Source organism: Tachysurus fulvidraco, chromosome 12 (assembly GCF_022655615.1).
Source record: "Tachysurus fulvidraco isolate hzauxx_2018 chromosome 12, HZAU_PFXX_2.0, whole genome shotgun sequence".
In the NCBI taxonomy this organism is placed as follows: domain Eukaryota; kingdom Metazoa; phylum Chordata; class Actinopteri; order Siluriformes; family Bagridae; genus Tachysurus; species Tachysurus fulvidraco.
The window spans coordinates 8,758,205-8,775,785 of record NC_062529.1 but is presented as its reverse complement, the minus strand read 5'-3'; the positions used below and the strand labels follow the sequence as shown (position 1 = coordinate 8,775,785).

At 36.8% G+C, this 17,581-nt stretch overlaps 1 protein-coding gene across 1 annotated transcript; it reads right to left on the bottom strand.

The window, feature by feature from the left end:
* Window positions 1–9,863: 9,863 nt before the first annotated feature.
* Window positions 9,864–13,211, bottom strand: prlh2r (prolactin releasing hormone 2 receptor). The gene has a single exon (XM_027172722.2). It carries the CDS (start codon window positions 11,326–11,328, stop codon window positions 10,210–10,212), a length of 1,119 nt encoding a protein of 372 aa, XP_027028523.1. The 5' UTR covers window positions 11,329–13,211; the 3' UTR covers window positions 9,864–10,209.
* Window positions 13,212–17,581: the final 4,370 nt, after the last annotated feature.

Below are 17,581 nucleotides of genomic sequence, written 5' to 3'. Positions count from 1 at the left end.
GATAATACATTTCAGTGTGGGTAATGCTGACACAGCTGTTATACAAGCATACCTAATTTCATCTATTACCTCATCAATGCATTGATGGTCCCCAAGTCCCCACTGTTTTATTCCCCAAAGTGTTTTCTTGGAGTGTTATCTGGGGACATGGATTGATTGTTAACATACTGTGTGTGGATATGTCCAAACACCTAGATGTGATCTTCAAACAACGAGTGAAGACCTACCTCTCCCTCCCTGAAACACTTAAACTAGCATTTTTACCCTGTTTGTTATATGTGTATATTTAAAAAAGAAAACATTGAACAGTTTTAAATTGATGGTATCCTAAGTCTGTATCCTAGTGAACGGATGTAAATGTGTTCATAGATAGGGACTTAAAAGCATGTCACTCTGGATAAGGGTGTCAGCCAAATGCCGTAAATGTGAATAGTGTCTGGTTGAAAGTTGAAAGAATAGGCGATTCATTATGTAATGTCAAAGGGAATTTTGGGCATATTCCTCCGATGTGAGAAAACATGCTCTTGCTTCAGGTCATTTGTGACAATGTTCATAGAAATCTTCCTATTTCTTGATTAGCCTGCCTCTTGATTAGCCTCTTACCCATTCGCTTGAGGGTGATAACCTGACCTGACACTGACTGTGTCTCCCAGCTTATCCATGAATGATTGCCATACTTGTGATGTGAATTGGAGTAATCTATCAGAAACAAGCTCTGCAGAAATATCTCTTTGCCATTATTACCGGAACACGTTTTGAAATAGCACACTACCCATCTCATATTCTGTGAATAGAGCTAGAAAACAGAGTCTTAAAGAAAATCTATCTTGTTGCCACCAAAACAGCACTGAGAAATTGAAAGTGGGAGTAGTGTGCATACTGCCTGTGGGTTTATGGTACGCCTTGTGCACAGATTTCATGAGCATGTTTTGTTGAACTACAGAATGTCCTTTAAAATTGGACTTGAACCAGGACTTTGCACTGAGGAGTTGATGGGTTTTTGTTATCCTGGGGATTTCCAGTGTCTTGGGAAGCTTGAGGACATGTAATAAGGGCATATGTGTAGGTGGGGGGAACTTAAGTCTTCTCAGAGGGGCACAAAGTTTTCACCGGTTGGTTACGTAGAGATATGTTTATCAATGTCCTTGCTGAGAATAGCTATGTAGCAAGATTTAGGGATTATAAGGGCTTCTTTATTGCTTCTGGGTCATGAACTTGAAAAGCGAGAAGAATATTGCCCATCTAGCTCAATGAGGCATGATGTGTTTTGTGTTGATTAAATGTTTTATGATCAGTAAATTCACTAAATGGATTTTTAGTCCCCTGTAACCAATCGTGCTTTTCTAATGCCAGGTTGATTTCCAAGAATTTTATGTTGCCACTGCCATAGAACCTCGTTGTCTGCATATTTTTTAGGAATAAAATGCAGTGTGGTGAATCTTGACTAGGGAGCCTTGACTCTGTAATTTACAAATCTCCACCCCTTCCTCTAAGGCACCTACTTTATCTTTAAATGATGGGTTCGGGTTAGGATATTTTAGAATTGGGGCAGTAATGAGATTTATTTTTATAGCTGTAAAGGCTTGGTTGGCCTGAGAGCTTTAAACTTATTTCCTTAAATGCATATTTTAGTGGTGTTGTGATGTAATGGGCACAGCTATGGAATAAAATGTCTACATATAATACCTGTTAAATTGGTAAACCCTAAAAAGCATTGCAGATCCTTTATATTATGGTGGTGATGGTCACTTTTGAGGCATTTATTATAATTCTATCTCTACTGATCCTAAAACACAACCTTCTCTTTGGCTTGCAAAACTTGCTTCATGTATTGTGTGTGGATCAGAGAATGGGAATATATGCTTATTTGACTATATCGTATAGAACAAGTAGATGACCTGATCATTGTTACAGTGTTGATGTATTCTTGATGTGGGACAAGTGATAAATGTGTGATGTTGGACCAGTAGAATCAGAGAGCAATTTACTGGCATAGTGATAAGGTTTATAAGGTTTCTGAGGAGCAGAGCACAAACTTTGTCCTTACTGAATACATCCCAGAACTCCTTATATCAGCGTTTGATGTTAACTGGGACCTCTATTTCAAGGCTTTTCGACTATATCGAAGTGGTTCTAAAATGGTTTGAAATGCATGTATTGTGGCAGGACCAGGCTGTGATTTCTTGTCCAGACCAAGAGATTCTTGGGCTGTGAGTTTGTTGCCATGGCAACTCTAGTACAATCGAATGATGGAAGTTTCCATGATGACGAGGAAGGCCACTTCACTATGCCTTGTCCTTTTATCTATGCAGAGGGTCCTTATTTGGTGAGTGATGACTCCCTCACTGACCAGTACCACCTACTATAGAGCTTGAACACATCATTCAAGAACACATTTTCAAAGGCTTCATGGAACATTTAGCTGCATGGGGTGCATGGAACATTGAGCAGTATTGGAGTCTATACAGTATATGGCTGCTTCCATATCAATGAGTATTCGGTTTTCCCTTTGAGTTTATCAAAACTTGCCTGAGAAAGGATTGTAAATGGGCTTTAAGGACTTTAGATAATACAATCATTTTAAAATTAAAAAAGAAACTATTCAAGATCTAAGGAGGTATTTTTGTTGGCAAAATTATTGTCATTCCATATGATTCCATATAATGCAATTGGTGAACAAACATGATTGTTTTGATGATGTTTACATACCAATAGCAGTAGAACACAGATTCCGTCTTCTGTGAAGAAGACTCATGACAAGCAAGTTATGTCATGTCAATGAAATTAACACTACGCTCCTCCACTTTCATCATCATCTTTGCATACTGTTAATTTCATTGGCAAGACATGGCTTGCTTGCCTTGAGAGCCTTCTTTACAGAAGACCCAGTTAATTAGATCTGAATAATAAAGTTTTGAGTGATCATATCTAAAAACTTTCTCAAACTGCTCACTGGTTGAATGCATCAGTCCCCTGCCTGGGTTTAGTGAATACACAAGAATTTATATAGTTCAGCTAACTGTGAAAAGATAATATAGAAGAGCAAAATCTGATATGTTTGTGAAATATGTGAAAGTCCACGAAGGTGATGAAAAGTCACTAAGTGGAGGACCATCAGGACACCATGATCACTTGGGCTGACAAGAATGGCAGAAGGATGACATGATTTTGTGAGGAGGTTTCATTGTGAGGATTTCATACATTAACATTACTGTCAGAAGGTAAAGTCATTGGTCACAAACACATGAAAAAACTGCCATGTTGGTCCTCCACATAGTCACAGAACCTTACTTACATATAAGCCGAGGATGTTTAATCCATTCTCAACAGCCATGCCGTATAGCATTTATAAATCCACTCACTGTTCACTTCATTAGGAACACCAATATACTGGTACATTCATACAGTTATCTAATTAGCCAATAATGTGGCCACAGAATGAGGCATTATATCATGCAGATACATTACATTATTATTGTTCATATTAAACATCAGAATGAAGGAAATGACTTCTGTGACATTTAATCATGTCATTTGTGTTGGTGTCAGATGGGCTGCTTTGATTATTTCAGAATCTGCCGATCTTCTGGGATTTTCACCCACAATTGTATCTAATGTTATTGTTGTGAAGTCACAGATTTAGCATTCTTATTTTTGATGTAAACATTAACGGACGTTCTTGACTTGCATCTTCATACTTATCATGCTACTTAGCATTGCGCTGCTACCACCTGATTGGCTGACTGGATAATTGCATGAATATTTATTAGTGTGAGTCATTTCCCCTTTCAAGGAGTCCCGGGTAATGACTGTTACTTTTGTACAACATATTGTATTGTCCACTTAGTGAACAAATCATGAAGACATAATTCCTCCATTTGTTTATTTATTTTCCTTAAAATTGTATTTTATTTACAAGAAACACACAATCTGTAATTACATGGAAACTTTAACATGAATGTGAAGACGCAGAAAATTGCTTAATTGTTGCCACTTCTTTCACTTCAGAACATCAGAAACAATCGGAGAGGCATGAAGAGAATCAGTGAGGATTCTTCATTTAAATCCTACATTTAGGTTTGCAAATACTATATATTTGTAACATCTAAAGGTAGTATTTTCTTTCACACACAGTGTTTATGAACATACTTAATATACAGTACAGACCAAAAGTTTGGACACACCTTCCAAAAGTTTGGACACAAAACCTTTTCAACAGGACAATGACCCCAAACACACCTCCAGGCTGTGTAAGGGCTATTTGACCATGAAGGAGAGTGATGGGGGACCTGAACCCAATCGAGATGGTTTGGGATGAGCTGGACCGCAGAGTGAAGGCAAAAGGGCCAACAAGTGCTAAGCATCTCTGGGAACTTCTTCAAGACTGTTGGAAGACCATTTAAGGTGACGACCTCTTGAAGCTCATCAAGAGAATGCCAAGAGTGTGCAAAGCAGTAATCGAAGCAAAAGGTGGCTACTTTGAAGAACCTAGAATATTACATATTTTCAGTTGTTTCACACTTTTTTGTTATGTACGTATATAATTCCACATGTGTTAATTCATAGTTTTAATGCCTTCAGTGTGAATCTACAATTTTCATAGTCATGAAAATAAAGAAAACTCTTTGAATGAGAAGGTGTGTCCAAACTTTTGGTCTGTACTGTACATATTTGTGGATTACATAGCAGGCATCTGTCTTTTTGTTTTAGATTTTAACTAAGGAATAGAAAACTGACATATGATGTGTGTTTTCACAAGCATGACAAAATGTCTATTGTTAATTTTAAAAAAAAGAACACGCTAATAGGAAGTATTTCATATATGCTACCAAAAAGATTTACAAGATTTACCTTGCTTATACTGATCATTTTGATTGTCATTGTATTGCCTGAAAGTTTATATTTTGAATAGAATCATAAGATACAATAAATTTCTTTTTCAATTTTTCTACTGATGACCTTTTTCCTTTCGTTATTCCTCTTTTCTTCACAATCCCAATACCTGTAACTTCCTCAGACATATATGGGACTAATCAAGTCATATTATACCGGTCATTTAAAAAAAAAAAAGGAAGAAGTAAGGAGCAAAACTAGCAATTTTCTAAACGTACTTGCTAAACTCTTTCATTTCTAATGACAATAAATATTTGAGTAATACATTTATGGTTTGTGTTTATTTATGTTAATATTTGAGAAATATGTTGTCGAGAGGAAAGGTATTAGCATGTGAAGCACGATCTCCATGTGTGTTCTGAAGTGGCTCTGCATACAGGAAGATGGGGTGGATAGAAAGACAGCACTTATTCTGGCCTATAATAAATGCCCTTTAGCTGGCTAGTGTCTATCTCTGCTCTAAGCTCTACTTTCAGATCTCAATTTAGTTTTCATCCTTTTATCCTAGTGTAGGCAGAGATTGCAAAAGCCAACACGGTCTCTTTCATTTCCTTCTAATTACTAAGAAATTAGTATTTTCTCCCATTTTTGCTTCCACACTCTGCAGAGCTTTCAAGTTAGATAATAATTGGGTTCAAAATTAACATTCACCTACCACTCATGAAAGATTTCTAACAAAATTCATCAAATGTCAATCAGTTCACATTTCTCATTTTGGAATGAGACAGAATTTTTCTTGTGCTTAACCCAGTCAGCTCATGATGGTTATAAATATACTGGGAAAAGACATCATTTATCAGAATCAATAGGCTTTTAATAACCACATTTTTAATTGTGTCTTTAAGGATTATGAGCTTATTACTAGTATTTATTCAGTTACGACTAACAGTTATTAAAAAAATTGTTTCCTATTCTGTTACATATTTAGTAGCTCGACAATATATAATATATACAATACACAATTATAACTGAATTTACATAAATTAACAATTCAAAGGTTTACATAGTGTACACTTGATTCTTATACTGTATGTGTAATAAGTCTGTCTGTGTTTTTGACCTGTTTCTGTCTGCTGCCTTGCCCTGTTGTTAATTGTTTGCTCCGCCCACTTCTTGATTACCATGGACACTAATTGTACTCAATCTTTCCTCCAGGTGTGTTGTCTTTGTCTCTGATTGTCTCTGCTTTGTCATTGGTTCCTGTCACCTATATATTCTCTGTTTGTTCACTTCCCTGGTGTTAGTCGTTTCAATGTTCCTATTTCCTGTCAGTTCTGTGTTCGGTCTTGGTTTGCCTGCCTGTCTGTGTACCTGTTTTTTTGTTTTTTGTCATTAAATCTCTTTACTGCACTTGGATCCTCATTCGCCTTTGTCCCGCTGTGACAGAAGCAAACAATTAACAACAGATCAAGGCAGCAGACAGAAACAGGACAAAAACACAGACAGACTTATTACAGTATGGTGCTACCTGGATGATCAGTGAATTGTTGGGGTCACTACCCTTCAGAAGCTATATAAAATATTTACATGTTTCCCAGAAGACAAAATAATAATTTACACCAATTATCCTGTTCAATAGTTCAGTCCCTTGGCTCTTAATGTACTGTATAATGTTGTTTTCTTGAGTATCTGGGAATGTTCGCACCTTTTGTAATAGTTCGTTCGAGTCCTTAAGCTGTCCGAAGTGTGAAATGATGGATAAAAGGAACAGTTGTTGGTGCTCAGGACAAACTAGGGGCTCATGAGCATCTATCACAAAACATAAGGACATCATTATTGATCATCCAGGTATCTGTGAAAATTCAGTTATCATTATGTCTTGTGAGTCATATGTAAACATTTTAATTATTAACATTTTGCAGATTCTGCAAGTCGTATGTAAACTTAGGCTTCAACTATATGTGCTATTTTGTTTTATTTTGTTCTAATTTGTGAGCGACAGCTGATTCATGTCCAGGAAGGAACAGTCTGAGGATGACCTTCCTCAGTCCATTTATTTATAAAGCTAATATTTTCATTTAGGCCTCACAAAGCAAAGACTACATTAATTGGTGCCATCTATTTCCTAAATTATGTGTTCTAGGTTCTGTTCCTCAAGGACTGTGGTAATAAGACAAGAGGGCTCTTAGCCCATGCCTGGGGACTGAGAACTTTAGAGGTTTAATGCATTTTCTATCAAATACTGCCTTGAAAGCCCTGGCTGAACTTTAAAAAAAAACACAACCCAATGTATTACTTTTATAGACAGTAAAGAAATGGAAATATGCCATGCTAAAGCCTTAAAAAGTAAAGCAAAACTATATATGATCAAGAGCACTGTAATGCAAATAAATCACTGAATGTAATAAACATCTTGATCATGTACATTATATAATATATATATATAATATCATCCGGATTAGTTGATGTCAATTCATTTAGTTGATTAAGCTTTCAACAAAGTAGCTTAAGGAGATCATCATTAAAAATTTAAAAATCAACAAGAGTGTGTTTCGACAGTGGCTCAGTGTTGCTTTCTAATAAATGTATGACTATTACTGCAGGTAAATGTATTAAGTCAAAATAACTTCCATTTATTGTTACCACACAGTGTCCTTTATACATTCTTTATTATAAGTAATCTGATGTAGACTGTAATGCAGGTTGTTTTCTACTCATTCTAAAGCATTTTAACAATGGCCTTGTCATGGTCTTGTCAGTAAATAAAATTTAACAGTAAAGTCCAAATGGGAGTTATTGATTCAGCAAGTCAATAATCCTAATTTTTTCAAAGTTGTTCTAGCATCGTGCTTCAGATCATCATCCCACTGAAAAAAACGTGCAGTCCAATGAGATCTGAGGCATGTGGTTGGATCTCAAATGCTTTCGTATACTCTAAAAATCATCCTTCTGATCCTGCCAACAGTATAACATCAGTCACAAGTGAGTTATTTCCTTTCCTCTTGATCAGATTCATCTTCTTCTCATCCGTATATGAACTTATGTTTTGCTGCCAAGCAAATTTGTTGCAATTGCAATTTCCTCAGAATGTAGTGGAATGTCAAGACCAATTGTGTTGTTTTTACTAAAGACATTTAGGCCTAAGATCAAATGATGAATAAGAGTTGACAGACGGAAATTGCAACTTTTATTTCTGACATTTACATCTAAATTTATTAAACAACATGGAACATGGCACCTTTGGTGAAAAATTAGCAAAAGTATAGGAACAAATACTCTTAAAGGAAATTAAAGATACTTGTTCTTGTAAAGATTACTTGTTCAGTGTACACCAGTGGTTTCTTTATTTTTTAGGATATTTCAACAAACATTCTGACAGGACTCACCTTGCTAATAAGAAACTTTGCAGTCAGGTGTTCCAATATTTTGATCACTTGAAATATTGGGTGTGTTTAAACCAAAGCTGTCATGTTCTTTTAACAAATCTAGATGTAAATATCAAAATGGAAATCGGAAATAAAAAATTCTGTTATATTGTTTCATATATTCATATTCATATATTCATATATTCATATATTTTGATTCATCTTTTGTTCTTAAACCAAAATGTTGTAAATGTATATCAATCAATCAATCAATCAATCAATCAATCAATAAATCAATCAATCAATCAATCAATCAATCAATCAAACAACCACGTTGTTCTAATACTTTCAGAGGGGATGGTATAGTGTTTGCATGTTCACAGGATCAGCTCACCAGGATTTCAGTTTGGATATATTTCAGTGAATTATAATTTATATTTCTAAATAGATCTTATAAATCAAAGGAACAGCATGCACATTTGAAAACTCATGAAGCTGACAGATATCATGTCATTTGTTACCCATTGAGAGTGCCTTGTTTGAAGATAACATTGTGGCTTTCATGAACAGAATCATGACTAATTGTAACATTACTCATCCTCTTACCTTTCTTGAAGTCTTAGATGAATCATGTCTATAATTCTATGTTCACACTTACAAGGAGTGGGCTGTGTAACGCTTTTTTTTACTTTCAACATTTTATGTTTTTCTGTACAGATTCAATGAAAGAAATATATTTACAGTTATATTTTTGCAATGTATGAAAATAGCCAAAATATATAAAATACATTTTAAAATAAAATACATTCTGTATTGAATGTCCATGCTATATTGTATATAGATGTATATAGAGTTCAAATATTGAACAGTGTATTTTATTTGTTTGAATCTGAGCTTGTGTGAAGTTTTGCATGGCCATGTTGTGTTTCTGTAGGTTTCCTCTGAGTTGTGCAGTTTCCTCTAACCTGACCAAAACAGGCAAGTAGATTCACTATTATTCACTACATTGGCCTAGGCCAATAATTAAAATAAATGTTTGCATAGACATAACCATTATGCAGCCTGTAATGATGGTCCCTTCAAATTTGAGCTCTGGATGTTCTCCTCATGCCTGTGTGGGCTTTCTGACATTTACTTTGGTTTCTACTCAGCTTCACTCAGTTTTCACACATTACCAAGATATATTTTGAAATATATTCTTCAAGTTAAGTTGATGTTCAAACATCATTTATCTAAGTGCAGAATATAATGCAGCAATGTTTACTGCCCTTTTGTATTTGCCTTTTCTTTCCGTGAAACAACGTTGCACTTAGGTGTTTACAATTCTCCTCACAATTATTTGTAGTCTGTTTACGGCTGACAGATTGAATATTGTTTGTCTACCACTGACAGATGTATTTTCCACCTCCCTCCAAGGCCGTTGGCTCATTTGTAGTTGTCGCAACTCCTTTGGCAATATTCCTTGAATGGCTTCGCATTAATGTTTTCTTCAAGTAACCACACTTTATTCCATACTATATGAAGCTGGTGTTTTATACTAAATAGTTGTGTTTATTTTTCACAGTTTTTGTTAAAGATGTATATATATACAGTATACACATTGGACACATGTACACTGATAAAAATGAACAAATTCAATGCAATTTATTCACAGTGTATGCACTAGTCCATAATTTCATGTTACAACCACCTGTGCACACTTTACAGTTTGTTTTATAACAGTACAAAATGACACAAAACACAAACCCTATACCCAGTTTAAGTAAATAATCACATCATTACTTACTACTGTATTAATAACACATGCAGGACAGCTACAGTAAGTATTAATACTTACAATTACTATTAAGATTGTTCAGCAGGATTTGCACAGCATACATACAGTATATACAATATATACACTCCATCCTACAGTTCCTTATGCAGTACACGTTTACATAATCATGGTGGTAACTTGTTATGGTGCAGTACCATTCTAAGAAGGCATACTGCCGATGGCTGATGTGACTGACTAAATTTCATCTTGTATTGTCTTGCTCGCAGACATGGGAATACCAGCCACGGTGGAGCCGGTGTGTTGGCGGGGAAATCGACTGGAGGTGGTAGAGCTGCTTTGGGCCTGAGATTGTCTGGGCCTATGGAACATGTTGCGGCACAAATAAGACAAAAACTTGTCATGCAGAGAAGCATAGATAAAAGGGTTAAAGCATGCAGAGCTCATGGCTAACAAATGGCATGAGATCTGGATCACGTTGACATGACTCTTGCTCAGTATAACAAAGTCAGTGTCCAGGTCACGGATGAGGTTGACCACCTGCAAGGGAAGCCAGGAGAATGCAAAACACAGCACTGATATCAACAAAAGGCGGAAGGTCTTGCGTCTCTTGCGGCCCCATTTCTCCTGATTGGAGGGAATGGCAGCTATAAGTCCCTGTGTGGCGCGGTGCTGAAGGTGGCACGAAATGGCACAGTAGGATATAGACACAGCTGCAAGGGGGACAAAATAGGAGAGGAGCAGAAAGAAGCACGAGTAGATGAGCCGTCCAAGCTCTTGACCTTGCCAGAACTCCTCACACACGGCCATTTGATGACCTGCAGCGCTCAGATCCAAATACACAGTGTGTAGTGTAGCAGGGATGGACATTACCAGGGCACAAAGCCATATGCTTAGCACCAAGCCAGTGCAAATATGCCGCCCTACACGTCGACGAATGGGATAAGCAACCACGATGTAGCGGTCTACGGCTATGGCCGTCAGAGACAAGACTGCCGCAAAGACGGTCGCAGTCTGCATAAGCGTGACAAAACGGCACATGAAGTGCCCAAAAACCCAGCCACGCTCATCAAAAGCATAAAACACAGTCAGGGGCACACAGAAAAGACACATGACCAAGTCAGCAAGGGCTAAGTTTCCAATCAGGAAGTTTGTTGTGCTATGAAGCTTCTTGTTCAGTCCGATGAGAAAGAGGAGAAACAGGTTTCCACAGCAGGCTACTAGTACTAGCATGGCATAGAGAGGGACAAAAAGCATCTTTAGTTCCATCAGAAGGTTTAGTCCATTGAAAGAGGAACGAGATGGAGGAGATACGTTTAAAGTGATGTTCTCCCAGGTTCCATTCAGGGAGTCCATGTTCACCACAGCTTTCACCTGTTATAAATAAATGCATGAGTATTCTATGTCAGCACATACAGATTGCATGTCTTACATGTCATGTGATCATTGCTGAAATGGTGAAAACTACTGCTATGTGTTTGTTTTGAGAAAAGGGTCCTACTGGTGAATTACTTTTTGGAAAAGGATGAGGATGCATTGGTGAAGAATATATATACTTCTCTGAAGACTCTTGACCACTGAGAGACTGAGAGACTATCCTGATCAATCTTCTGTAATTCTAGGCTTGTTTAAAAAAGATCTATTGTTGCCTAAATTAAAGACCATGAAGGTTTTGAAATAATGCACAAACTGAGCACATTTTGTCTGGAAAATGGCTGAATCGCTTCAAAACTTTGATGTGAGCCATTCAACATTACATTGTTCATATAATAGTACATTTAGAGAGAATGATCCTGTTCTTCAGATGAGCCAGATATAATGACATGAAAAAGTTCTACTGAGCTGTGGTTGCTTCATTGTTTGGTGGAAATTATTATAAATAATTACAAAATCAATGATCGCTTCATACTGTGTTATAGCATTCAACCAACCATCAGCTTGGCTCACGGAAATACAGAATTACTGAATCCCTGAGATTTTTTTTTAAACTCCACCAAGTGTCTATGAAGGTTTTTGTGAAAGTTGTGTTTAGTGTTTAAGCAGGGATGTTCTAGCCCATGAGACATGTTCTAACCATTTATTAACATTCACCTCTGGTAATTAGATCACAAGTAAACATTTGAGACAGAAATCTGTTTACACCTGGCATTTCATGTGTATTGAACGTGTCTCCAGCCACCACTTGTAATTAGGTTTTGTGGCAAGGCTGTCTTTTTTTTGTTCTTTTAGCAGTGGTACTTAGGTCCTACATTTGCTTACATTTACTATATCAACATTTAAATAAACTGTGTCAGTATATTAGTGCTGTGAGCAAATGCAATGAATACAAAATCCTTTGAAATTTATTCATTTAATTATTCGTTTGCTGAGCAGCAGGAAATTTCCTACTGAGACTATTTTCAGACGATCACAGCAGGTTCTCATGTGAAAAAAATGACGCATAAATGACTTAAAAGATTAAACAGAGGAATTATAAAGAACACAATCAAGCATGATTATGTATTGCACACCTAAGCACACAAATTAAACATACAAGAAAAACTCATATAACTCAGAAATAAAAAAAAAACCTACAATCATTAAAGTAAAATAGTGAAATAGCTCTGGTCCCAAGTTCTGTTCTGTATGGACCTGTTTCTGTGCATGTTCTTCCTGCGTCCTGTCTCCTGCATTCCAAAGACATGCTGTTAGAAGGATTGGCTAATCCAAATTACACCTAAGTGTGAATAAGTCCCTAGAAATATGCGGATGATGCTATGTGATGGACTCGTATGTCATCCAGCTTATATTTCCGCCTTGTGCCCAATGTTGCTGGCTCCAGATCTATTAAATGACTGACCAGAATAAAGTGATTACTGAAGATGAATGAAATAAGAGCACAGCAAGTTTGCACTAGACTAGATTCAGTGTGTTCTATAATTTATTCTAATGACAACGGCTAAAAATAAAAATTGATATCCTAGGTTTGTTGTTCATGCTCAAAACTGGATATTCCACTCATTTGAATGGGTACCACATTCAATATTTCAGTAATTCACTAATATGTACAAGTATTTTGGCTGTTTTTCCTGTAATGCTTTAGATACAAAAGCAAAGAGGCTTTAATTGCCTGCAGATGGCTAGTGAAGATTACACTCGTGTTTATCTCTTCTGTCACTTCAAATAAAACACAGGACTATGAAATCTTGAACCTAAAGATTTCTGTATTGATGCAATATCCTTGTCATAAATAATATTAGCATAATTTAAATTATGAAATAGTATTAAAGGAAAATAGGATTTAATGTCAGGTTCTTTAATAATTCTTAATTATTTTTTCCTCTAGTTTCTTGCAAGCTCACAGAACTCACTTCAGTAGCTTCTATTTTGCAAAAAATTATACGTATTAGTATAATTATATGTATATACTGTACGTCATTTTACATAATGTTAATATCCTCTTAGAGGTTTGAAATAGCCCAGCACAACATGTCATCAGCATACAAATGGAACCTTACACAGTATGTTATATGTAAAACTGTTAAGATACAGTGTAAATAAAAACAGACCCAATATTGACAGAGTCTGTGCTGTGAGGTAACTATAAAATTAATTACAAGCTGATTGATTGAAGCCTTGAGAAGAAACAGCAGGGAACACATAATACCATTAACAAATTAAATTGCTGATCTCCTAGAATTTTTACGCACAGCATTGCACGTATGTCTCAAGAGTTTACACAGAATGCTGTGAAAAACTAATATTAGCTTCAAATAAGAGGTCAGATGAAACTGGCCAGATTGGTTGGAGCTGACATGAAGGATATAGTTATTTCATATAATCACTTTTTACAAGCGGATCAGGATCCACGCCTGCCATATGGGAATCTGAGGCTGAGGCATGGGCAAAATTATATATAATTAATACCAGATATCTGTGCCAATAATAGCCTCAAATTGTTGTTCTTGGCTGACAAGAGTAAAATCTGATGTAACCTTTTTAGCTCAGTCGACCATCTGGTGATTCTCCACTGATCTCTCAAATCAAAAAAAGGTGTTTCAGACTGCAGACTCATCGCACACAAGATGGTTTTTTGTTTTAGCTATGCCACAGACAATAGCACACACTATAAATGTTACATGGTCATCACCGAAAGTGAATTAAGTAGATCAGATCACAATGTAGCCTCAAGACACACTTGAACCCAGAAGCACCATTACATAGTGCTGTCTATATATGATGAGGTGATGTGATGAGATGGGTGTCAATACTAAGGGGTATACTTGTGCCAAGCATCCTAAAGACACACACACACACACACACACACACACACACACACACACACACACACACACACACACACACACACACACACACACACACACACACACACACACACACACAAAAGAAACAAAATACTCTTGTGTGTGTGTGTGTGTGTGTGTGTGTGTGTGTGTGTGTGTGTGTGTGTGTGTGTGTGTGTGTGTGTGTGTGTGTGTGTGTGTATGTGTCTTTAGGATGCTTGGCACAAGTATGCCAAGTATAACAAAAATCCAGCTAAAACACCAATATGATGAAGACAAACACTCCCAATTATTCATCCTATTTGAACTAGAGAGTTAGTGGAAACAAATCAGGAGCATAGGCTTTGAAAAACATCTTAATAAAAAAGGAGCTACTTGACATTTATGAAATTGGATTGATGCATAATTAAGAGTTTTTCAAAGCCTATAATTAGTGAATAGGCTTCATTTGTTGCAGGCTGTCAGTCCTACACTGTGTAGCATTCTATGCATGAATACTGAACGTGTATATACAACTTAAAGGAAAAACAGTTCTACATTGTGATAGAGCAAGACTTTTACAACCTAAAAAACACATTATTATTCGAGCCATAAGCAACGTGTCTAAATTCTAATTAATAAATTAATTCAATTTTAATTAATTATTGAGATTTGAGTTTATAGATTAGTTTAAATTAAACACTTTCGTTTCAAATTTCCACTTCAAATACAATAAGAACCCAATACTAACCCAATCCTTTACATAATAACTTTAATAAAGGCGAGCTGTGATTTCCTCTGCTGTAAAAAATTGTTGAAATAATATGACAGACCCTTCTTTTACTTTGAGCCAATAATAACAATCGATATTTTTAGAATTATGATTAAACATTAATATATTTTTCAGCATGTTTAAATAAGCAAACCGAATTTTCAGGTTTAAAAAAATACAGATGCAAATGCTAGAGAAAAATAAAAGATAAAAATAGTGTTAGAGATAAAGCAAATATGTCTAAACTGAATCTTTTTCACAATAGAGATTTGGTTATATATAATATATAACTGCCCTAAGATTTCAGAGCAAATGTATCACCTGTAACCTTAAAAACAATGTACATTACACAACAGCCTATACAATACATGCTATACATGACATTTCAGCAGAGATATATTTACCTTTTATTATAGTTTAGTTCATTTGAAGTACTAAAGCTGCAATTACCATGATCACGTAATTAGGAAACACAACAGTTACCTTCCTTTGTCGAGTTGATCACATCTCAAGCAGACAGTGGATGATCCCAAAATAAGTTCACTGTAATTATTTTCAGTTTAGTTTTTTTATATTTTCATTTAAACATAAATAAAAGGGCTGTCAAAGCTCTACAAGAGAATATTGGTTGCTTATAGACAGTCAGCTGTCGTTCACCTTAAGCTGCTCTCGTCTTCTCGTTGCTACTCGGCAGACTGGAGGATGGCCAGCACACACACACACACACACACACACACACACACACACACACACACACACACACACACACACACACACACACACACACACACCTTCTTTATTCTCCACGTCATTGCGATGGAAGTGAGAGAGAACCAGGCACTATATTATCTATCTATATATTATATTATATATTAGAACTGTAAATCATAAACTGTAAATGTGCATCGTTGCACATTTATCATTAATAATAATAATAATAATAATAATAATAATAATAATAATAATAATAATAATAATAATGAAAGAAACATAAAATACTCATTCCATTCTAGTAGGAATATTACTTGCGTTAATTCATAAGAAAGCGCGCGTGCTAACTTTTCCAGTCTATATAAACAGCGCAGAAATTTACCGTAAATCTTCATTTATGCACTCACTCAAATTTCTACCATGGCTGGCTGGACCGCAGTGGTCAAGCGTCTACTTTTTTTTTTTTAATCAAACAATCAGAATTCGCATGACACAATTATGCAACAGATGTTTTTTTTTTTAAAATTTACTTTGGTATTTACTTCGGGGAGCACGGTGGCTTAGTGGTTAGCACGTTCACCTCACACCTCCAGGGTTTGGGGTTCGATTCCCGCCTCCGCCTTGTGTGTGTGGAGTTTGCATGTTCTCCCCGTGCCTCGGGGGTTTCCTCCGGGTACTCCGGTTTCCTCCCCCGGTCCAAAGACATGCATGGTAGGTTGATTGGTGTCTCTGGAAAATTGTCCGTAGTCTGTGTGTGAGTGAATGAGAGTGTGTGTGCCCTGCGATGGGTTGGCACTCCGTCCAGTGTGTATCCTGCCTCGATGCCCTGAGATAGGCACAGGCTCCCCGTGACCCGAGAAGTTTGGATAAGCGGTAGAAAATGAATGAATGAATGAATGAATGGTATTTACTTCACTGTTTCTGTGACTTCGCTTCTCTGTGTTCGCCTCATGATGTCTATTTATAGCGATCATTCGATATGTTGAAGCTGTTAATGTTTATTTTGGGTTTTCATTCAACTCAGTCTGTGTGTTGACATCTCTCTCTCTCTCTCTGCCCCCTCTCTGTGGTCTGTCTGTCTGTCTCTCTCTCTCTGTGCCCCCCCCTCTGGTCTGTCTCCCTTTCCCTCTCTCTCTCTCTCTGCCTCTCTGGTCTGTCTCCCTTTCACTCTCCATCTCTCTCTCTGTGCCTCCCTTTCCCTCTACCTCTCTCTCTCTGCCTCCCTCCCTCTCTCGCTGTCTCTCTCTGCCTCGCTCTCCCTCCCTCTCTGCCTCTCTCACTCTCTCTGTGGTCTGCCTCTCTCTCTCTCTCTCTCTCTCTCTCTCTCTCTCTCTGCCTCCCTCCCTCCCTCTCTCTCTCTCTGTGGTCTGTCTGTCTCTCCCTCTCTCCCTCTGTGATCTGTCTCTCTCTGCCTCTCCCTCTTTCTCTAAAAGCACTATCACACTGTTGTACTGAATCACAGCCGTGCTAATATATGCGATATTGAAATTTAATTAAAGTCGAGCAACAACAACAAATATTACAGAAATTGGGGGTGAAAACGCAACAAACTACTGACATCTACTGGTCATTATATTGCAGAATACAGTCCTACAAAAGGGAATATTAATCTCTATGTGTAATATCCAAAAAAAAAAAAAGACCAGTGTGTCTTTATGCCTTCATTGTAATTACAGAGAAACAGACCACCTTCCTCTCATCTGTTTCCACCTAACTCTATCCTCTGCATCCTCTACTCTGGCAACTATTAACTTCATGTCCTCTTTTAAAACATAAGTAAAAATCCTACTAATCTTTACAATTAACACTGAAAATGTAATCAGTAGTGCCCTAAAGCATGATGCTGCCACCACCATGCTGCACT

What these genes read in the sequence shown, in the direction of transcription:
- prlh2r (XM_027172722.2), bottom strand. Translation starts at nt 11,328, where the DNA reads ATGGACTCCCTGAATGGAACCTGGGAGAACATCACTTTAAACGTATCT.